The sequence below is a fragment of the Orcinus orca genome, chromosome 2 (assembly GCF_937001465.1).
Source record: "Orcinus orca chromosome 2, mOrcOrc1.1, whole genome shotgun sequence".
Lineage (NCBI taxonomy): Eukaryota > Metazoa > Chordata > Mammalia > Artiodactyla > Delphinidae > Orcinus > Orcinus orca.
The window spans coordinates 114,508,990-114,531,647 of record NC_064560.1 but is presented as its reverse complement, the minus strand read 5'-3'; the positions used below and the strand labels follow the sequence as shown (position 1 = coordinate 114,531,647).

At 40.6% G+C, this 22,658-nt stretch overlaps 2 protein-coding genes across 17 annotated transcripts in view; one reads left to right on the top strand and one right to left on the bottom strand.

Moving 5' to 3' along the window:
* Positions 1-22,658, top strand: part of WDR76 (WD repeat domain 76) — an 81,549-nt gene that overhangs the window by 51,452 nt on the left and 7,439 nt on the right. For 8 of the 15 annotated variants that reach the window (XR_007475892.1, XR_007475891.1, XR_007475900.1 and 5 more), the window contains 7 exons: positions 2,330-2,547; positions 3,141-3,293; positions 4,919-4,972; positions 11,241-11,369; positions 13,257-13,339; positions 15,628-19,660; positions 20,522-20,823. Coding sequence is in view for 3 of the 15 variants with exons in the window: in XM_004273917.4 (XP_004273965.1) it covers positions 2,330-2,547; positions 3,141-3,293; positions 4,919-4,972; positions 11,241-11,496 (681 nt within the window). In the remaining 12 variants the exon portion in view is untranslated. Of the gene's footprint in view, positions 1-2,329; positions 2,548-3,140; positions 3,294-4,918; positions 4,973-11,240; positions 12,793-13,256; positions 13,340-15,627; positions 19,661-20,498; positions 20,824-22,658 lie in introns of those variants that run through there. The other 7 variants (XM_004273917.4, XM_049706643.1, XR_007475889.1 and 4 more) reach the window with 6 other exon arrangements.
* Positions 18,541-22,658, bottom strand: part of FRMD5 (FERM domain containing 5) — a 340,548-nt gene continuing 336,430 nt past the window's right edge. Inside the window, exons 14-15 of one of the 2 annotated variants that reach the window (XM_049706646.1) lie at positions 19,363-19,706; positions 18,541-19,183 (exon numbers count right to left, since the gene is read on the bottom strand). In XM_049706646.1, the coding sequence (XP_049562603.1) occupies positions 19,136-19,183; positions 19,363-19,706 (392 nt within the window). In that variant the 3' untranslated portion in view covers positions 18,541-19,135. Of the gene's footprint in view, positions 19,707-22,658 lie in introns of both variants that reach the window. The other variant, XM_004273916.4, reaches the window with a different exon arrangement.

Here is a 22,658-nt window from a genome sequence, read left to right as displayed (position 1 = left end):
TGGGTATACACCTAGGAGTGTAATTGCTGGGTCATATGGTAACTCTATGTTTAACATTCTGATGAACTTCCAAGCAGTTTCCCAAACTGGCTTCACTGTTGTACATACTCATCAGCAGTATGTGAGGGTTCCCATTTCTCCACATCTTTTCCAACGCTTGTTGTTGTTGGTGAGTATAGCCAACCTTGTGGGTATGAAGTGGTATCTCATTGTGGTTTTGACTTGCGTTTCCCTAATGATTAATGATGCTGAGCATGTTCATCTGCTTATTGGCCATTTGTAATTATTTAGAGAAATTTGGATCTTTTGCCTACTTTTTAATTGGGTTATCTGTGTTTTCAGTATTGAGTTGTAAGAGTTATCCACTTATTTATTTTTTTAAAAGTTAGGTTTATTGAGGTATACAGTACATATTGTAAAATGTACCTTTGTTAGGTGTGCAGTTTTATAAGTTTTGGCAAATTGTATATACCTGTTTAATCACCACTGCAATCAAGACATAAAAAATTTCCATCACCTGGAAAAATTACCTCATGACCCTTTGTAGTCAGTCCTCTCCCCATTCCTGAAGCCCCTGGCAACCACTGATGTGATTACTGTCCCTATAATTTTGCCTGTTCTAGAATGTCAAGTAAATGGAATCAAATGGTGTGTAGCTTTTTGTGTCTGTCTTTATTTACCTAGCATAATGTTTTTAAGATTCATCCATGATATTGCATGTATCAGTAATTTGCTTCTGATACTACTGATTGAACAATTACCTTGTGTTAGGTACTAACCTGAGTGTGCTTTATATATATTATTAAGCCTAATAACACCCTATGAAATAGGTAATGTTCTCCCCATTTAACAGTTGAAAAAACTGAGGTAAAGAGGTTTATTAGCTTGCTGAAGGACATAAAAGGCAGAACTAGAATTTGCACTTGAGTCTCTCTGACTCCAGATCCTCTGCACTTAACCATTTTAATATAATGACTGAATACTTCAAGTTTCATTTGTGTATATTGGGCTTTTTTTGGTATAGGGGTTGGGATACCTTTGGTCTATTTATTTGTTAATCTCAGTTTATAGTAATATTGTTATTAAAACTAAAAGTCAGTAGCAATTCATGATTAAGTGATAAGAATTGTGGTAATTCTCTCTTGAGTACTGACACATTCTACAACATTTATTTTTTATTCCTTATATGTGTGAGCCCTGAGCCCAAAGTAACAACATTGTGGATTGTAAGTGATTAAAAAGTTATAACAATAATATATGCTCATGATAAAATATTTACAGTAGGGGACTTCTTTGGTGGTCCAGTGATTAAGAATCCACCTTCCAATGCAGGGGACACGGGTTTGATCCCTGGTCGGGCAACTAAGATCCCACACGCTGCAGGGCAACTAAACCTGCACGCCGCAACTACAGAGAAGCCTGCAACAAAGACCCAGTGCAACCAAAAAACCCCCACAAACTTACAGTAAATGGGGTGTGCAAACTAAATTTGCCCTTTCCCCATTCCCACTCTCCCGAAGTAACCTTTGTATTTTTTGTGTATGCCTCCAGAAAGTACACATATACTTACAAGCATATAGATACAGATTTTTTTCTTTGCGCTAATGGGTTCACACTATATACATAGTTTTTTGCAACTTGCTTTTTTAATTTACTAGTATATCTTGGACAGTTAATAGCACAAATCTACCTCATTCTTTTTTAGCATTGCATGGTATTTCAAAGTAGAGATGTACCATCATGATTTAACCAGACCTTTTTTGGTGGACGTTTAGGTTGCTTTTTATTGCTGTTATAAGCAGTCTGGCAGCAAGCATCCTTATATATATCTTAGTGAAATTACTGGGTCAAAGGGTATGTATAAGCATTAAATATTTTGATAGATGTGTCCTGATTGCTGTAAAAATTTTGTATCTATTTACACTTCCACCAAGAGTAGGTGAGCATTCAAGCCATATACCTTGGACTTAGTTGGCAAAGTTACTTGGTATATTAAGGTATTTCAACTGGGTAAGATTCAGATTCAGTCCATTTCCTAGTAAGTTTCACAGGGTAGATCTGCATCTGAGGTTTATTGGATTTAAGAGATTTGGGATGTAGCCCTGACATGGGTGGATGGGCTGTTTGATTGCAGTCTCACAGCTGATCAGTGCCTTAGTTTCCATCTAAGGGGATTACCATTTTGCCCTATGCTTCTTGTGGGGATCATGGGAGGATAAATGAGGTTATTTGGGTTAAGTGTTTTGTTACTCTTTTAACAAAGAATTTATGCATTGGCTTTCTTTAAAAGAAGAGTGTTACATAAGTTGATTGTTACTTATATCCTTAGGTATATAGAGATGAAAGAAGTAGCTTTTCCTCCTTTGACTTCTTGGCAGAAGACGCCTCCACTTTAATAGTAGGTCACTGGGATGGAAGTATGTCACTAGTGGATAGGCGGACGCCTGGAACTTCTTGTGAGAAACTTATCAATTCTTCTTTGAGCAAAATAAGAACTGTACATGTCCATCCAGTGCATAGACAGTATTTTATCACTGCGGGATTAAGGTATGTCCTTCATGAAATTTTATGATTTAGGCCTTTTAATGTTAGGAGTAATGTTTTAGTTTGGTGGTCAAAGACTTCTGACTTTTTTTGTAATACCCACAGACCAAATAATTTTCCTTTCTACACTGATTGAGCATTTTTGTTTTTTTTTAACGTGATTATTTTTAAAATGAGAGATTCTTTTGGATTTAATAAATAGCGCAAGTGTTGAAAAAATATACATTTTTGTTTTCCTTGGCCTCATGCGTTTACTTCTAGTCTTTTGAGAAGAACGTACGTAAAAAATATAAAAGTTCCATGTGACCTATAACTTCTTGGTCTGTGTTAACTTTTTTCTTGGATAGATTAGAAAACCAGCTAGAATCTTGTCTCTCTGTACCCACCTGGTTACATATATATGCTATAATTTTGAAATTTTTCTTATTTCTTACTCTATACCAGTGTTTTTTAAATTAATATAGAAGATTAGAGGGTTCTGTCTTAACTGTTCTTCAATGTAGTGAGTATTTGAGTGTCTAATTTATGTTCAGTCCTATTGTAGAGTCTTACTATGTGTACTGTGACAACACTGAGAATTATTCCTCCTGTTACAGGGATATTCATATTTATGATGCAAGGTGCCTGAATCGCAGTAGAATCAAGCCTTTGATTTCTTTGACTGAACACACAAAGAGCATCGCTTCTGCCTATTTTTCACCTCTTACTGGTAACAGAGTAGTAACCACATGTGCTGATTGTAAGCTGAGGTAAATTGGGAAGACAGAAATACTTGTTAAGGAATCTAGAGTCTGTAGTTACTGTGTTAAACAGTAGCTTTGTTGACTATTGCTCCTTATTAAATCACTAGTGTTATTGTTTCATAGTCATGTCTAGGTTCCCAAAGATCAATGACCTGTACTTAATGGCTTTTCAGCAGTTTTGGGATCTGTAGATTTCCTTGAGATTGGCAGGGAAGGTCTGTAGCTACCCTGGAGAGTGATGTCAGTCTTTGCTTTAGCACTGAAATCAGATGAAATCAGGCTTGTGATATCTTGGAAGGGAGATAATTTTAGCATAGGGAGAAGCTCTTACTTTGGAGATAGTGGGGTCTACCCCACAAGTGAAGTGCTGAATCGAAGTTGCAGAGCCCCAGGCCATGGGCAGGCAGAAAAGGTAGCAAAAATTGGGCTTTTATACAAACTACTGGATAAAATTTTATGGTTTTAGCTTTGATACCTTTCTATAGCTACTTCCTAAAAATGGATTTTAAAATGTAATATAAACCAATTGAACAAAAATAGAAAATAATGCCAATTAAAAAAGATGTGGAGAATGTTAATGCAATCACAAAGGAAATGATTTTGTTCTCTTCTAAAATCCCTGATTTTGCTTAACATTGCAAGCAGTTCCCTGTTTATGAGAGTTTTACCTTAAGTGATTTTGGAATTCGTTCATTATTCATTCAACAAGTATCTGTTAAATGTATGCTGTGGGCCAGGCTCTAGAAAGGCACCTAATTTCTGTTTAGACCCATCTGTTGGGAAGAACATGGTTTATAGTATGTGACAGGTACCCAGTTAATTTCTAGTAAAGTGTGTAAGTATTACCAGGTAATACATTAAGAGATTTAGTCACCAGACAGTGGCAGCTCAGTGTCCCCTTTCCACCCATGTAGTTTTCTTTGTCTTAAGGGCTACTTATACTTATTTGTCCCATTCCTGTTCATTTGCACTGTAGAGTTTACTCTTGTTACATTAACCATTAGTGATTTGGCTTTCTAGTAATCTAATTAGTTAATAAGCTCTAGTGCCAAGAAATTTCAGTGGAATACCTAGGCACAAGGAGAAGGGGGAGGTGGTGATGATTCGGTTAGTTTCTGTCTGCCAGGGTACCTAGTGGAGGCTTCTCGATACCTCCAGTTGCCCCACAAGTACTCCTCCCCTTGGTCACTGGACAGTCTTAGTCTCGCCAGAATCTGGAAGTGACACTATCACGCCCTCAACTGATGAGTCTCCCTTGATACATGCATACACTTTTAGGTTATTTTTGCATTTTCAGACTACATCCCTTATGTATGACTTATATTACTGTGAATCTGAATATAGAGTCTAGATTATCACTTTAGAATGTACATTTAAGTTTGGAGTAATAATGTCTAAATAAGTAATTTCCACACTAAACTATAAGCACTGAATTTTATAATATTCTTTGTAACTTTTGTAAATACATTAGCTGAGATTTGTTAGAGCCTGATCCTATATATTTTAAGATAACAATCATATTTCATATCATGAACCAGTGAAAACCTTGTTAAATATACTGATAATATTTCAGAAAATTATTAAGAAACAGTAAAGAGTGTGCTCCTTTATTCTTGCTCTTTATTTTGTAGAATCTTTGACAGCAGCTGTATATCCTCGAAGATTCCTCTTCTCACCACCATCAGGTAGGTTTCCATGTGCCAAATAAAGTAGACCCTGGATTACTATGAGGTCTTTGTTGGAGTGCATACATTGGACATCTGATTGTCAAGGAGATGTAATAGGTCTGATTTTGTATTACATTGTTCCAGTGTTCCAGGTTGCTAGTTCCTATCCTATACAGAAGGGTTCTTGCTTCCAGGTTTCCTGTTTCTGTAAAGAGGTTCAATCTCTTTTAGTCAGTAGCTGTTCTCTGCCTCTGGGTGGTTATTTTTGGTTAAGGTGAGTGACTTTATTCCAACCTGAATTACTCATGTTATCCTATTGAGACTTATTTGCTGGTGAGGCTAGCTGAAGCTCTGTTTATTTGCACCTGTTTGTTCTGGGCTTGGAGGGCCTCTCCACCTTCCCACTTACTTTGTTTGGTTACCCTTTTTTTGCATCTGCTACTTTTAATGTATGTATTTTACATCAAACTTTATGCAATGCCTTCTTCCTAGACATACCTCTTTATTAGTATTTATGAAGTTGGGGACAGGGTGTGCAATGTATGTTGATTGTTGCTTCATGAGTTTTATAGTCTATAGAGGCTATATTTAAGCATGTTTGTTTTCTTTTTCACAGAATTTCCCTCTTCATTTCCTTTTTCAAACTTTATTAATTCTAGTTTATTGGTTTCTAATGCATATTTTAAAAAATTATCTAGTGTGATGATTCACAGGTCAGTAGAGATAGGGTCATTGAGTGGCAGAGGGAGATGTGGTTCTCCATTGTTCATACTTCTTTAGTTAGAAAGGGTTGCTAATGGTGTTACAATATAAAGAATAAAAAGGCAGTGCTTTGCTTTTTGCTTTGGAGAGCAGTAAAGAGCCCCAAATTAAAGAGCCCCATATTAAAAAAATTTTTTTTACTTTATTTTTAGTTGTGGTTATAAACACATAAATTAACCATCTTAACTATTTATATGTATACAGTGCAATAGTGTTAGGTATATTCACGTTGTTGTGCAGCAGACTTCTAGAATTTTTTTATCTTGCAAAACTGAAACTGCCCATTAAACATTAATTCCTCTTTCCCCCTTTTCCCAGACCTTGGCAACCATCTTTCTACTTTCCATTTCTATGATTTTGACTATTATAGATACTTCATATGAGTGAAATCATACAGTATTTGTCATTTTGTGACTGGTTCATTTCACTTAGCATAATGTCCTCGATGTTCATCCATATTCTAGCATGTGACAAGATCTCCTCCTGTTTAATTTAATTTTTTAAAATTAATTTATTTTTTCCCATATTTGCCCCTAGGTTCTTCATGACCATTTCTTTTTTTTCCTTATATTCCATGTATATGTGTTAGCATACGGTATTTGTTTTTCTTTTTCTGACTTACTTTACTCTGTAGGACAGACTCTAGGTATGGGAATAAATACACAGACCTACTAGAGAATGAACTTGAGGATATGGGGAGGGGGAAGGGTAAGCTGTGACAAAGTGAGAGAGTGGCATGGACATATATACACTACCAAACGTAAAACTGATAGCTAGTGGGAAGCAGCTGCATAGCACAGGGAGATCAGCTCGGTGCTTTGTGACCACCTAGAGGGATGGGATAGGGAGGGTGGGAGGGAGGGAGACAGAAAAGGGAAGAGATATGGGAACATATGTATATGTATAACTGATTCACTTTGTTATAAAGCAGAAACTAACACACCATTGTAAAGCAATTATACTCCAATAAAGATGTTAAAAAAATTAATTTATTTTTGGCTGCATTGGGTCTTTGTTGCTGCGCACAGGCTTTCTCTAGTTGAGGCGAGTTGGGGCTACTCTTCATTGCAGTGCGCGGGCTTCTCATTGCAGTGGCTTCTCTTGTTGCAGAGCATGGGCTCTAGGTGCACGGGCTTCAGTATTTGTGTTACACAGGCTCAGTAGTTGTGGCTTGAGGGCTCTACAGCCCAGGCTCAGTGTTTGTGGCACATGGGCTTAGTTGCTCTGCGGCATGTGGGATCTTCCTGGACCAGGGATTGAACCCATGTCCCCTGCATTGGCAGGCGGATTCTAAACCACTGCGCCACCAGGGAAGTCCCTTCCTCTTTTAAAGGCTGCATAATATTCCACTGTATGTATGTGCCACATTTTCTTTATCCATTCATCTGTTGATGGACATTTTGATTGTTTCTACCTCTTGGCTATTGTGAATAATGCAGTGAACAAAATGGGTGTAAAGATATCTCTTTAAGATCCTGCTTTGAATTCTTTTGGATATATACCCAGAAGGGGGATTTTGATGGATCATCTGATAATTCTATTTTTAATTTTTTGAGGAACCTTTGTACTGTTTTTCCATAGCAGCCAAACCACTTTACATTCCAGTAGTGCACCAGGGTTCTAATTTCTCTTTATATTCATCAACACTTATTGTCTGTTCTTTTGTTAGTGATTATCCTAAGGAGGTAATATCTCATTGTGGTTTTGATTGCATTTCTCTAATGATTAGTGATGTTAAACATCTTTTCATTTGCTTGTTGGCCATTTGTGTATCTTCGTTGGAGAACTGTCTATTCAAGTCTTTTGCCCGTTTTTGAATTGCATAATTTTTGTTGTTGAGTTATAGGAATTCCTTAATATATTCTGCATATTAACCCCTTATCAAATATATGATTCGTGAATATTTTCTACCATTTTGTGGGTTGCCTTTTCACTCTGTTGTTTCCTTTGATGCACAGGGTTTTTAAGTTTGACGTAGATTTGTCTGATTTTGCTTTTGTTGCCTGTGCTTTTGGTGTCATATTGAAGAAATCATTGCTAAATCCAGTGTCCTGAAACTTTCCCCCTATGTTTTCTTCTCTGTTTTACTAATAGTTTCAAGTCTTATGTTTAGGTCTTTAATCCACTTTGAGTTAATTTTTGTATATAATATAAGATTATTGTCCAACTTTATTCTTTTGAATGTGGATATCCAGTTCTCCCAGCACCATTTGTTGAAGAAACTGTCCTTTTCCCATTTTGTGGTCTTGGCACCCTTGTTGAATATCACTTGACCATGTACATGTACATTTATGGGATCTATTCTGTTCTACTGGTCTGTAGTGTCTGTCTTTATACCAGTACCACACTGTCATGATTACTGTTGCTTTGTAGTATGTTTTGAAATCCAGAAACATGAGGCCCCCAACTTGGTTCTTTTTTTTAAATTATTTTTGGCTGCATTGGGTCTCCGTTGCTGTGCGTGGGCTTTTCTCTAGTTGCGGCGAGCAGGGGCTACTCTTCATTGTGGTGTGCGGGCTTCTCATTGCAGTGGGTTCTCTTTGTTGCGAAGCATGGGCTCTATGTGCACGGGCTTCAGTAGTTGCAGCATGCGGGCTCAGTAGTTGTGGCTTGTGGGCTCTAGAGCACAGGCTCAGTAGTTGTGGCGCATGGGCTTAGTTGCTCTCCGGCATGTGGGATCTTCCTGGACCAGGGCTTGAATGCGTGTCCCCTGTGTTGGCAGGTGGATTCTTAACCACTGCGCCACCAGGGAAGTCCTGTTCTTCTTTTTAAAGATTATTTTAACTGTTTGTAGTTCCTTGAGTTTCCATATCAATTTTAGGATTTTTTTTCTATCTCTGTAAAACATGCCATTGGGATTTTCATAGGAATTGCATTGATTGAATTCTATAGATCACTTTGGGTAGTATAGACATTTTAACAATATTAAGTCTTCCAGTCCACAACCACAATGTCTTTCCATTTATTTGTGTCTTCTTTGGTTTGTTTTAGTAATGTTTTGTATTTTTCAGTATACAAAGCTTTCACATCTTTGGTTAAATTTATTCCTAAATATTTTATTCTTTTTTATGCTATTGTAAATGGGATTGTTTTCTTAATTTCATTTCTGGATTGGTTATTCTTAATGTGTAGAAATGCAACTGATTTTTGTGTGTTGATTTTTGTATCCTGTAAATTTGCTGAAATTGTTTAAATAGTTTTTTTGTGTGTTTGTGTAGTCTTTAGTCCTACCCAGTTTTCTAGTCCTACTAAATTTACAATACTATGTTGAATAGACATGGCAAGAGTAGGCATCCTTGCCTTTAACCACATCTTACAGGAAAAGCTTTCAGTTTTTCATCATTGAGTATTATGTTAGCTGTGGGCCTTTCATATATGGCCTTTATTATGTTGAGATAGTTTTTGTCTATTCCTAGTTTGTTGAGTGTTTATCATGAAAGGGTATTGAATTTTGTCAAATGATTTTTCTGTACTGGTTGAGAGGATCTTATGATTTTTGTCCTTCATTCTGTTAATGTGGTATATTACATTAACTGAGTTTTATATGTTGAACCATCCTTGCATCCCAGGTATAGATTCAACTTGGTCATGGTGTATAATCCTCTTAATGTGCTGTTGAATTTGGTTTGCTGGTATTTTGTTGTGAATATTTGCATCAATATTCATTAGGAATATTAGTCTGTAGGCTTTTTTTTTTCTTTTTCTTGTAGGTTCCTTGTCTGGCTTTGGTATCAGGGTAGTGTTGGCCTCACAGAATGAATTGGGAAGTGTTCCCTCCTCTTCAGTTTTTTGGAAGAGTTTGAGGAGCACTGGTGTTAATTCTTCTTTAAATGTTAGGTAGAAATCTCCAGTGAAGCCATCTGGTCCTTGGATTTTTTTTAATTTTTTAATTTTTTTTTGCGGTATGCGGGCCTTTCACTGTTGTGGACTCTCCTGTTGTGGAGCACAGGCTCCAGATGTGCAGGCCCAGCAGCCATGGCTCATGGGCCTAGCCGCTCCATGGCATGAGGGATCTTCCCGGACTGGGTTAAGAACCTGTGTCTCCTGCATTGGCAGGTGGACTCTCAACCACTGCGCCACCAGGGAAGCCCATGTCCTGGGATTTTTTTGTTGGGAGGTTTTTGGTTATTATTTTAATCCCCTTACTAGTTACAGCTCTACTTAGATTTTCTATTTCTTCATGATTCAGTCTTGGTAAATTGTATGTGTCTGGGAATTTTAAAAAAATAATTATTTTTTGGCTGTGTTGGGTCTTAGTTGCAGCACGTGGGATCTTCATTGAGGCATGTGGGATCTTTCGTTGAGGTGTGCGGGCTTCTCTCTAGTTGTGGCATGCAGGCTTCTCTCTAGTTGCGGCATGTGGGTTTTCTTTTCTCTAATTGTGGCGTGCAGACTCCAGAGTGTGTGGGCTCTGTAGTTGTGCGTGGGCTTAGTTGCCCCTCAGCATGTGGGATCTTAGTTCCCCCACCAGGGATCGAACCTGTGTCCCCTGCGTTGGAAGGCAGATTCTTTACCACCGGACCACCAGGGAAGTCCTTTGTCTGGGAATTCATTCATTTTTTCTGGATTGTCCAGTTCATTGGTGTATAATTGTCTATAGTATTATAATCCTTTTAATTTCTGTGACATCAGTTATAATGTCCCATTTTCATTTCTTATTTTAGTGATTTGCATTTCCTCTCTTTTTTTTCTTAATCTAGCTAAGGGCTTGTCAATTTTGTTGATCTTTTCAAAAAACTAACTCCTAGTTTATTTTTTCTGTTGTTTTTCTATTCTGTAATTCATTTATCTCTGCTCTAATCTTTATTATTTCCTTCCTTCTGCTGTCTTTTGGTTTTGTTTGTTCTTCTTTTTCTAGTTCCTTGAGGTGTAGTTAGATTGTTGATTTTTAGATCTTTCTTCTTTTCTAATGTTTACTGCTGTAAATTTCCCTCTTACTATTGCTTTCACAGCATCCCGTAGATTTTGGTAGCTTGTGTTTTCATTTTTATTTGTCTGCAGATATCTTCGAATTTCCCTTATGATTTCTTCTTTGAGCTTCAGATGTATTTTTAACTTTAAGGTTGTATGGAATATAAAATGATTTCAGGGTTTGGTTATTAGGGGAATACAAATATGGGAAATAGCAGATCCTGTTAAAACAGCAAAAACCTAGATTATATATTTCTTTGTTCTAGGTCTTCTTCTGTTTGCATGTGCTTAAAAAAAAGGAGGGGAGTCCATTGAGCTAGTAAATAGTGAACAAAAAATGTGCCATTTCAGTAGACATTTAGTGATCATCCACTGAGCACAAATCACTATACCCAGCACTGGAGATTCAAAATGCAGAATACATCATCTCTGTCCTGAGTTTCAGTCTTGCATGAAGGATGAGATTAGGTTGTTGGTGACGCAGTAACTTAATGAAAAGAAACTTGGCAGAGAATATCAGCATTTAGGAGCAATGCCATCTTAACCCTCTGCCCATGCTACCTGGAGTTATTTAACACTACTGTCCTTTAAAAAATCGTTTTTTTTTCACTAGGCACAACACCATTACTGGGAGATGGCTGACCAGGTTCCAAGCTGTGTGGGACCCTAAACAAGAAGACTGTATCATAGTCGGCAGCATGGCCCAGCCACGGCGAGTGGAAATCTTCCATGAGAGAGGAAAGTGGGTGCACTCTTTTCTTGGTGGAGAATGCCTTGCCTCTGTGTGTTCCATCAACGCTATGCACCCAACTCGGTATATTTTGGCTGGTGGTAACTCCAGTGGGAGGATACATGTTTTTATGAATTAAGAAAGTTGCGGAGTTTTTGGTTTGACAACACTGATTTGTTCAAATTAATCAGTGTCTAAGGAGCCCAGTAATTCACGTGGCTTAGTCTGTTTACTTGGTAATATGTTCTATTTTTAGCAAATATAAAATTGCTTTGTTAATAAGAACTGTGAGCAGAAGGTACTTTTAGTAAGAGAAGCCTTGGAAGTTGTTTCTATAGGATGGCAAGGGAATTAAAGGGGAGACTGTGATGGCTTCAGCACTTTTAATCAGGCAGAATGTTGAGAAATTCTAACATAAATTATAAAGCTTTGAGTGATCAGTATTTTGGTTGTTTTTGTGGTTTTGATTCTATAGTGATATATAGATTTGTGGGTTTTTTTAATAGTTTGCAGTAAATATTTATTTCTAGACTCATACACTGGAAGGGGTCCTGAAAGGTCATCTAACTCAGTGACTTTGAAACTTTTGAGTTTTTAAACTGAGCACCTTTTTTCCCCCTTGCCTCTAAATTAAATCTTACATGAAATCCCAAGAAATTGCTGAGAAGCTTTGGTTCACTTGGGCAGGGCCTGTGTCTGTGTGTGTTGACCCTTTCCCTCCCGCTCCTCTACATGGCTCCTGAGACACAGCTAAGGAAACCCAGGGCTTGTAGGCACAGGGTTTGGATCTACCTGATTGTTGTAATCCAGTATGAGATTACCTTCAGACCAGTGTTTCCCAGATTGTGGTTTGTAGCTGTTCACATGAAATCAGTTAAGTGGCCATGAACAGTGTCTACAAAAATGAAAAGGAAAGAAATAGTAAAGAATAGCAAACTTAGAGTAAGTATTCTTTTGTGAAACTTAGTTCCATATGCATACATATTTGTAGGTATACATGCATACGTATATTCTGATGTAAAATGTATTTCTTTATTACTGTGGTACTGTGGGTCATGGTTAAAGAAGTAAAAGTGCCTGACTTAGAAAGTCATAGACAGCCTTATCTGTCCCTGTCTTTAAACTCTCCAGAGGAGATTCAATAACCTGGGGAAGTGTTATGAAATACCATTTTTGGAATTTCTTCAGAAAATTTTTTTTTCAGAAGCTATGGCAATTTGAATGTGTCTGTTGTTGGAGATTACTAAATCAGTGACTAATATTACTGTGTGACCTTAACCTATCCAACTTTTTCCATTGTTCTTCATTGCCAAACTACTACTGAAAGCCTGTTGTAAATAGCTTCAGCAATATGTTTGATTTCTAAGAGGAAATATTAACTTTTCATAATTGTATATCACAGAAATAAAGTGACATGTTTCATTTCTTTGAAGAACATTTTTTTCTTAAATAATTTCCTTCTCTGTAATTAAAGTCTAAATAAGTTTTGAGGCTTAGTTTATTAATACATTGTGGGAGTTTAGAAGGAATAGGATTTCTCTATTTTCTTGGTGATATGAATACAGGAATTGATAAGCAAGGTGGAAATATTAATTTATGAAATGCAAAAAGTAAGGTCATGTGAGGTTGAGGTATATTTAAACTGTCCTGGAAATAGTAAATGAAACCTTTAGGATCCCTTTCCCTTTTACATGCCACTTAATTTTACAGGTTCTAGAGTAGCTAGTTCTGTGGGAGTTGTTCTTTTAAGATGTTGAAAACTACTCTCAATCAAATTAGTACTATCACTTAAGCTTTGAATACTTGGTGGTATACTTGGTGCTAATTGCCTGGCTTCTGCACCAAATGTTAGCAAATTCTTGATGTTTCTCACTTTTCTGGTTTCTTTTGCCATTGTAGCTTCATCAGCTGTGCTATTTATATCCCATTCTACTTAACAGAGTTCTGTCTTCTTGAGGCGGTGCAGGAAGGAGAGAAGGACGGTGAGTGGGGGACTTGTTTCTTGGTGATAAGCTCTCTAAAGGAGCAATTGTTTAAATCTAGAAAGCACGTAAAGGACAGTTGCCTCCCTTAGGACATCCTTACACTGTATTCTGTTGTGAAAGGCACTTCTCCCAGAGACTCGCTTAAAGCTGTGTGGCTTCTGTAATTATGTGTGTATTATGATTGCTCTCTCCCTTCCGGATAAACCTTTTTTGTTAGCTGGCCTTTATAACATCTCATAAGCATATAAGCTCTGAATTCTCCTGTAGTTATTTTCTTTGAGATGCCTGACCTTTTTTAATGTGACGTTAAGGAGGAAGGAGATGATCTCATTTGGGGTGGATGGAGACTTGGTCAGACTAAGAGAGACCACAAATGATTAGGAACTGATAGAATCTGAATTGCTTAAGACCCATTTTAGTATTCTGTCCTTTGAGTTAACCTTTCCACAGAGAAGACTTTGTAAAGATAGTTCTCCAGGAAAGCAGAGAGCTTTAGGGCTGTGGATACAAAGGTTTAAATACTTTCAGCCAGTGTACAGTACATGAGAAGAGGAGGAGGGCAGAAACATGTGCCTTCTGTATCAAACTTGAGAGGAAGAAGTATATGCACTCTGTCTTCAGATTCCAAAAACTTAGGCATCTCGTTTGTTAGGCTGTCCCTTCTGATTTAGTACTATTGTTTTTCCTTGTTAGTACAGAGTTGATGGCCAGTAATGAGTTTTAGTTTTAAGACAGCATAGACCCATAATTCTGGTTCGTGTGGCTGTAAATGTTTGACTTTTCAAATGAAAAGGTGGAATTTTGTGAGGAAGATAATATTTAGCACAGTTACACAGAGCGAGGAGTAAAACATCTTAAGGTATGTTTTCCTAAAATGGAAGCTGTGCAAGAGGAAATGTTTTAAAAGTATCTTTTGTGTGTTTTACTCCACTCCATCAGCATGTTGTAGGGGTGTGTAGAGGAAGCCTGTTCATGAGCTAAAACCAGAAGTGTGTTCAGGTGCAGAGGGGCTTGGTTGTGGTTGAGGCACCCTAAGCAGGGGCCTTGAAAGGACGTGTGCATAGGTGAGTCGTCATTAGTTATCCAAAGAAGGGCTGTAGGGACTTCCCTGTGGCACAGTGGTTAAGAATCCGCCTGCCAATGCTGGAGACCCGGGTTCAAGCCCTGGTCGGGGAAGCTCCCACATGCCGCGAAGCAACTAAAGCCAGGGCACCACCACTACTGAGCCTGCGTTCTAGAGCCCATGAGCCACAACTACTGAGCCCACGTGCCCTGACTACTGAAGCCCGCGCACCTAGAGCCCGTGCTCCACAACAAGAGAAGCCACTGCAATGAGAAGCCTGCGCACCGCAACGAAGAGTAGCCCCCGCTCGCCGCAACTAGAGAAAGCCCATGCGCAGCAACGAAGACCCCAATGCAGCCAAAAATAAATAAATAAATAAGTAAATTTATTTTTTTTAAAAAAAGGTCTGTAGCTGTAAGTCTGTAGGATCATGGGAAACCACTTGCATCCAGTGGTTCTCACCCTTTTTTACTCTTCAGATCACTTTAAGCGACTTTAAGAGACTCCTGTCATTAAAAAAAAAAACAACTTCCCTGGGGACAGGGCACTGGATATCATTTTATTTTTTTATTAATTAATTTATTTTTGGCTGCACTGGGTCTTCGTTGCTGCATATGGGCTTTCTCTAGTTGCAGTGAGCAGGGGCTACTCTTTGTTGTGGTGCGCGGGCTTCTCATTGCAGTGGGTTCTCTTGTTGTGGAGCACTGGCTCTAGGCACACGGGCTCTAGAGCTCAGGCTCAGTAGTTGTGGTGCACGGGCTTAGCTGCTCCGCGGCATGTGGGATCTTCCCGGACCAGGGCTTGAACCTGTGTCCCCTGCATTGGCAGGTGGATTCTTAACCACTGCGCCACCAGGGAGGTCCCTGGATATCATTTTAAAGGTAATAGGAACCTCTTAAAATTTGGAAGTAAGTGACATAACCTGATCAGTGCTTTAGGAAAATGATCTAGTGGCAGAATGGAGGGTTGGAAGGCAGGTAGAACTGAAAATAGGAAGATTAGATAATAAGCTAGTACAGTGGACCCTAGTCTCACTTTTTATCCTCATGGAATTTAGAAGACCATTACCAGTCCATAGCTAGAGTGATGGTTACAGAATCAGATGAGATAGTGTTAAAGGAATGTATGTTGTTAAGTTGTAAATATGAGGTTTGTAATTGTAGTGGTGATATCATTCTGTTCCCTTCATAGGAAGTGTTTGCTGTTCTCTCTCTTACTCCAGGCTTACAAACACTGGTGCAGAAGCTGGACCATCTAGATTCTCCTTTGGGCTCTGAGACTGTGTGTAACCTTGGGAAAATCATTTCTTGGTTTTCCTCATCAGAAAAATGTGGTCCAATTCATCTCCAAAATTATTCCACACTTACAGCTTCTAAGTTCTTAATAGTATTTATTTTGGGGGGAAGAACAAGGATAATAGATGGCTATAAACAAAATGATTATTTTAAATAATTCCAGTCGCAGACAGCAGTCAGCTGTGTAAATCCCACTGGTATCCTTTTATCTATGTGTTGTTAATTTTAAGGAGGAGAAAGTGAGATAGGCTGTAAGTTAAAAAAATAAAAAGAGTCCACTCTTCTATGATATTTAAATATTTATTTACGTTTAAAAATAATTTTCATGGCACCAGTGATTTTATGCTAACTACATACTGCATATGTAGAAAAAAGTACATTGCTTTGAAGGAAAATGTAACTTATAATTTTTGGCACACAAAAGGTTAACAACTATATATATTTTTAATGAAACTAAGAAATTCACATTTGCAGGTAGTTTACCTTCTACTGCTTAAAGATGCAGTACACTATTCTTTAGTAAGAGTTTTATTTCCTCTGATAGATGAAGCTGTGGAAACCACTGCTTTTTCTACAATGAGATCAAAACTAATTTTGAGAGAAAATAGAAGACATAGTGGAACACAGTAAAATCAGGTTAAAAACTTGAACAATTTCTAATGATGGGGAGATACCAAAAAAGACTAGTCACCAACAAAGGAAGTTTGTTATTCAAGCACTATTTGAAAAGCAAATTGAAGGAAACTTTTCTATCTGTATTTTGTGGGATAAGCCCTGGAAAAAAATAACCCAAAAGTTTCTGTTCAGAGAGCAAAATCCAGCTGTAGGAAGTGGCATGGACTATTGTACTGTTAGAACTCTAGACACAAGTACGTACCAGGATATGGAATACTGCATCTTTCTTTAATGTGAATATGAAAGGTCAGAGTCGAGGCTATCACTCACCGCATAGAAACACCATATTCTACAGACTGAGGTAGGAACACTACACTAAAAGGTAATCTGCTATGTTGCATAAGACAGTAGATATCCAGGTTAAAACCAGCCCCCTATTTCCTGACAGCCTTTTCTTCTCCGAGTCTACTTTTTACTCCAATCCTGTGCTAATAAAGCCTTTCCTGTAGATGACAAGTGGCAGTGGCTAGTTGGTTCTAAGCGATCCCTAATCTTTACTAGGCTCTCCCTCATATTTTGTCTTGTCACTTTGAAAATAGATGTTTGTAATTCTGCCCAAATTTTTGCTGGTATGGAAATGATCAGACAGGCCCTCTTCCATGCTTAGATTCTGGCTGCGTTTTAGCATTCCAGTGGTTGATCTTGCTCATCTTGGCATCAGACATCTCTTTGCTGGTTGGTTGTTCGAGCACCCTTTAAACAAGCAACCCCAGTGCCTCTACTGGGAAATGATCCCGGATCTTTAACACATGTCAGGAATTGGAGCAGAGCTGACCCTCTTTCTGCTTACACACTGGTAAGGAGCAGTGTTATTGTCTAGATCGGGGTTGGCAGATTATGGCCTGTGGGCTAAATTCAGCTCACTGCCTGTTTTTATAAATAAAAATGTTATTGGAACACAGCTTTGCTCCTTTGTTTATGTATTACCTATGGCTGTTTTGTGATAAGATGGCGGAGTTGAGTAGTTGCCAGAGTATGGCCCACAAAACCAAAATAAAAAAATATTTACTATCTGGCACTTTACAGAAGAAGTTTGCCGACCCCTGGTCTAGATAAAAGGGCAATTAAAATTTTGAAACACAGCACCACCCCCAACCTTAAAAAAGGAAAAACTCCGTTTATCCATGGCTATTAGATTCTATATATGGACATGGTTCTGCTGTCTCAGAGGACAAACTAGGGGAAAGCAGATCTACATGTGACTCATTCTGTTCTGCATTTGAGGCTCCCCAGCATCATAGGGTGTCAGCAGCTGCTCCACTGTTATGTGGGTCCCAGGAATATGTCCACTGACTGTCCTTACGTAAGTCCTCAGGCCCCAGATGACTTAGAAATCTCTCCCTGAGATGAAAACAAGATCTTGTGTGTGAGTGGTTGTAAGAGTTGCAGAGCTTGGGCCTCGGACCCCACACTCACCCTCCACATGCTGCTCTTCTGCATGGAGCCTCGGCAAGGATGGTAAGTGCTTTCCTACAACTTTCATTTTCCCAGTGCAGAGGATGACGCTAGGGGGCAGTATTTCTACATCTAAGTCTTGGTCTCTGCCACATTCACCTTCTTTTGTAGGCATCTCTTAGAACTCCTATTTAAAGAGATTCTTTTCCTGGTCCCTTCCCAGGCTGTTTGTTGATCTTGGAATTCTATTTTCTGAAGCTTTTTATTCTCAGGATCAGTTTCTTCCTTGTGTCGTTTAAGTTCGTCAGGCTCTATTTTTCTTAATCCATAAAGTAAAAACAAAATATGAATTGATAAGAAAATACATTTTGTTGTTAAAATATAAATTGAAATAGTCTTTTTTGGGGGGGATGGTGTTGTACAAAATAAGTACTGCTCTGTGACCTCAACGGTCTCTCAGGTACCTTAGCTCTGGTTTCTGTTAACTACACTTAGTCCTGCATTTCTGACAGTTCTATCCCTGGTACCACCGAATTCACCTAATGCTTCTGGAGCACTATAAAAGTCTTGAGGGTCTTCAGAAAAAACCCCCACAGAAGTCTAAGTTCATTATACAAAACTCATGGTGATGCCCACTAGGATCTAGTCTAAGGGGACAGACTTACCCCACCCCTGCTGCTGCTGCTGCTGTAGTGGTGGTCCCTTCAGATGCCCACTCTGCTCAGATTTGAAAGAAATAAAAGGAAAAGAAAATCCAACTCAGACCGTCATAAGAAGCAACTTTCCATTTAATCATTCTACACGGATGTTTACTTTTTTTTAAAAGCTCTGTCTGGGAAGAAAACCTAGACAGTCCCCATTGTCCAGAACCCTGGCTTGCCCCGCTGAGGCTGCAGTGATGAGTCTACTGGAACTGAGTAGGAAAGCTCCTGCAGAATACAGAAGACAACAGCTCTCTAGTCTCCAACTAGTGTCCCATCTACTAGGTGACACTACTGCGAGAATCAGTAATAATAAAATAAATTATTTTTGATATTTTCAAAATAATACACATCTATGAAAAATCAAAATTCAAAACCAAAAATTTTATCCTGCAAATTGGGAGGATGAGAAACAGAGTCGCCGAGCCTTTCTTGAAAGAACCTCTGAAGGAAATGAGTTTTCCCAGTTAGTTTAGACAAGGCATGAGCCTATCCCTTTCTTCTTCTGGGAAACGACCCTCCTAGGCTGTGGACTTTGAGTCATGAGAGGAGGACTTGGTACATGTGCCGATGGTTCCGCGATGGGTCCCATTGCTGGGAATGGGTAGCCGGGCTCCTTGGTCCACCTGGCTAGTTATTGGGAGGATTCATGCCTTCTCAGGTGTCAGTGAGCAGGCTCACCACTGAGCGGATTTTGCAGGCAAACCATCGCCTGAGGGGACAAAAGTATTGATAGTGGAATTGTTCAAACTCGGGGGTCTGGCGGATATCGCGGAAAAAGGCAATGTCAAGGTCGGACTCGGTAAGGATGATCAGGAGGAGGAGCAAAACAAAGAGGAGTCCCATGGTCACAAGGAGCAAACGGAGGACACTTAAAACAAACTTATTCACCTGTTCCTCCTCTGGCCTGCCGTGCCCCTGACACAGGGCCCTCAGCTCTCCCCCAAGGGCCTCCATCTCTGCAGCAGTTGGGGTGCTGGCCTCACACTCCTTCTCCTCCTCAATGCTGCAGGTGGCCCCATTGATCTGCCGGGAAAGCAGCATCAGCTCCAGGCTGTGCTCGGCCACAGGGGTGGGCAGCACACTGTCTGCAGGGCTGTAGGCCTCATCCGCGATCACGGCGACTCGCTCATTGCTGTCTGCCCGGCTGCTTCTCACGTGAGGCAGGAAAGTGTCCCCGTGGGAGGAGGTACGTACCGGGGTGGAGTGGGCACTGTCCCGTAGGGACTCGAGGCCTGGAAAGGCAAAAGGAAAATGAGCAGGCCTTCTGTGTGCTGGCACCCACTTCGCTGTCAGGCGGAGGCAGCACCTATCCTGCTTTATCTGGTCACTAAAATCTTAGGAGAAGCCCCTTTGCACGCCCCACGTGACCAGCAGCAATGGCCACTGCACTCTGTTTTGATGTATCAAGAATAGGACAAGAGAAGCAGCAGGAACCAGAGTGGCATTGGTTGCAAGTTTCTTTCTTTTTGCTTATAGTTTTGGCCATATTGGTTAAAGATTCTGCCTTTCTTGCCTTTGGTGTCTTGGGCCTGGCTTTAGCCCAATTTGAAGGAGAATCGCAGACTATCCTTGACCCAACCAGAGCTGGGGTCATGGTTCAGGGAGCCGAGGGCCTTGAGAGGCAGGAATGTGGAGGAGACTGTGTTTTGCCCAGCTGGGCCTCATCAAATACAGATTCTGGAGCCGAGTGTCCTCCTAACAACCCGGCACACAGCTCCTTGAGCTCATGAGCTCACCTTTTGGATTTCTGCAGCTGCTATCAGCCTCCTCAGCCACCCAGTTCTAGCTGTCCTGACTGTGGGAGGTAAAAACCTGATCTGCTCTTCCTAAGTGCTCTCCCTCTCTTTTCACCTTAGACTGAGCCGGGTCCAGAACAGGCTGACGGCTCCCCTTGCTTTAGCTACTCCAGAGTACAGAGTGGTCTCTGAGACGATCTTGTTGCATCAGTGGGAAATTCTCTTACATTAGTTAGGAGGAAGGGTCTTCTGCCCCTAAAACTACTCATTATCTCTTTACTTTCTTAGATGGAACATTTCTTTCTTTCCAGGGCTCAAAGCTCTAGTAGGGAAGAACAGGAGCTGGTTACCCCCCCTCAACCAAACAGCAGCCACCCAGGCCAGAGGATGTCAGAGCTCAGAGTCACCAAGTGTGGCCCATGTCATAGTGCTCCCAAGGAAATGGCTTCTTGTTTTCAAGTTCAGTGTCTGTATTTTCTACTCCTGGCCATATTGGTGGTTCCAGAGTGGCTCTCCCTGCTTTTGTGGTCCACATCAAGAGAAGCTCGTCCCCTTCTGTTGCTCTGAAATCGACCCTGACTGCCCCAGACAGCTGGACACCCAGCTAGTAAAGGTAAGACCTAACCAGGGCCAATTACGGAGTTTTCTGGTTCTGGGCTGGCTTCAGAAGCCCCAAGGTCTCTTTTAAAAGGTGCCAGTAACATTTCAGAAATAGTGTATCTCGTCTTCCTTGGTAGGTAGCCAGTTGCAGCCAGGCCGCCTGCCTGCCCAGCCTGCTGTAGCCCGTCTCGGCATACACACAGTAAAAGATTCTCCATAGGAACGAACCCTGGGTTACGAACGAGTGGCTGGCATGGGCAGGGGAGATGGCAGCCCCCTGCTATCCGCCTCTGCTCCCCACCACCTCACCATTAGTATATTAGCAGCAGCTCGCGGCTCCTGCTTTCAGAAGCTGCACGGTCCTGGCTGTATTTCCTTTGTCCCTATGCTATAAGATACTTAAATTTGTATAATGTTTAAAACTTTTTAAAGCACTTCCATTTTATCTTTAAACAACTTCATGAAGTGGTGAGGGCAAGAGGTTACAGTCACGTGGTTGGTTGTTACTGGCAAAGACAAGGGTAGAATCCAAGCCTCTTTCTATTCCATGGTGCTAATGATCATGCAGTTGGATTCTGGGGAGTGGAACAACAGGCCAGGATGAATTAAGTCAACAGCCTGCACCTGCCTTAGACTTAGGTCCCAATTGCCCAAGAAACTGTTGTGAAATAAGGTGAAATTAAGAGCCTGTCCCTTGTTCCAGAGCCTTTGATGTTCCTCTGTTTTCCCCAGTGTTCCTCCCTTCTTCCCCCATTTGCACGTGTGTAGCATGAGAAACACGTACCTAGGAGTGTGAAATGGGTTTCTGATAAAACAAACCTTTCCAGGCTCTGATCTTACATGTTGCTGGCTCAGCTCCTTTCCCAAGTACTCTTCTGGCTCCCTGTTCTCTGGAACCTCAGCCCCGTTGCACAGGGCACCTCACACCCTTTCAAGGGCTGTCCCCTCACAAGGACAGCTCTGACTGCCAGATCTTCCAATGTATGACCAGCATAGCTGCCGGAAGCCACTTAGTGCAATCATAGCCTGGCCTACAATTCAACCCTAAGCCTGCTGGGGAAGGTGAGGGGCAAAGGCTGTGACATCAGAAAGAGCTAATCAGAGGGACACCAGAAGCCACATTATAGTGAGTTGTTGGTGCTCTCAGTAAACAAGATAATGGCTACATATGTATTTCTAAGTAGACAGCCTGACAAACAAAATTACTCAGTAAATGTTAGTCTTCTGTTCCCCCAACAGACCTCACCTATAAAGTTAAGGTTATTCCTATGCTAGGTTAGTCCTGTACAGAATTTCAGGTTTCACTAGAAACCACCACTTGCCTCACACCTGTTATTCTGGGATGGATGCGGTGGGTGCCGTGGGTGGGATCTGGGTGAGTGGCACAGCAAAACAGAGGGTGTCTTTTTACCTTGGAGGTGCTCCAGCTGGTCGCCTTGCCCAGAGGTGGCTCCCAGTGGGCCAGGGGGCACAGTGGTCAGGAGCCTACCCTGGAGCCGGGGCCCCATCCTCAGGATGCGCACACTCAGGGGCCGAAGGCAGTGATTAGTCAACCGGAGCTGAACTCGGACTCTGGTGTGAATCTTAATCAGACTCTTCCCCATGGTGGCCCAGGAAGGCAGGTACTTCTTCAGTGGAAATCAGCTGATCTCTTCATGGGAACCAGCCAGGCGGGGAAGGTACAGAGGGAAAGGATGGGAAACCAACTGATCTCATGCCATAGCAGCCCTTTCGCAGTGCCTCCCATGCTGGAGAGAAAAGGTTGGCTCTGAGAGTCTCAGAGCAGACTGAGCTGCAGGGAAAGAGCAGCTCTGAGAGGCCAGCGTTATCAGGGAACTGGATTCAGTC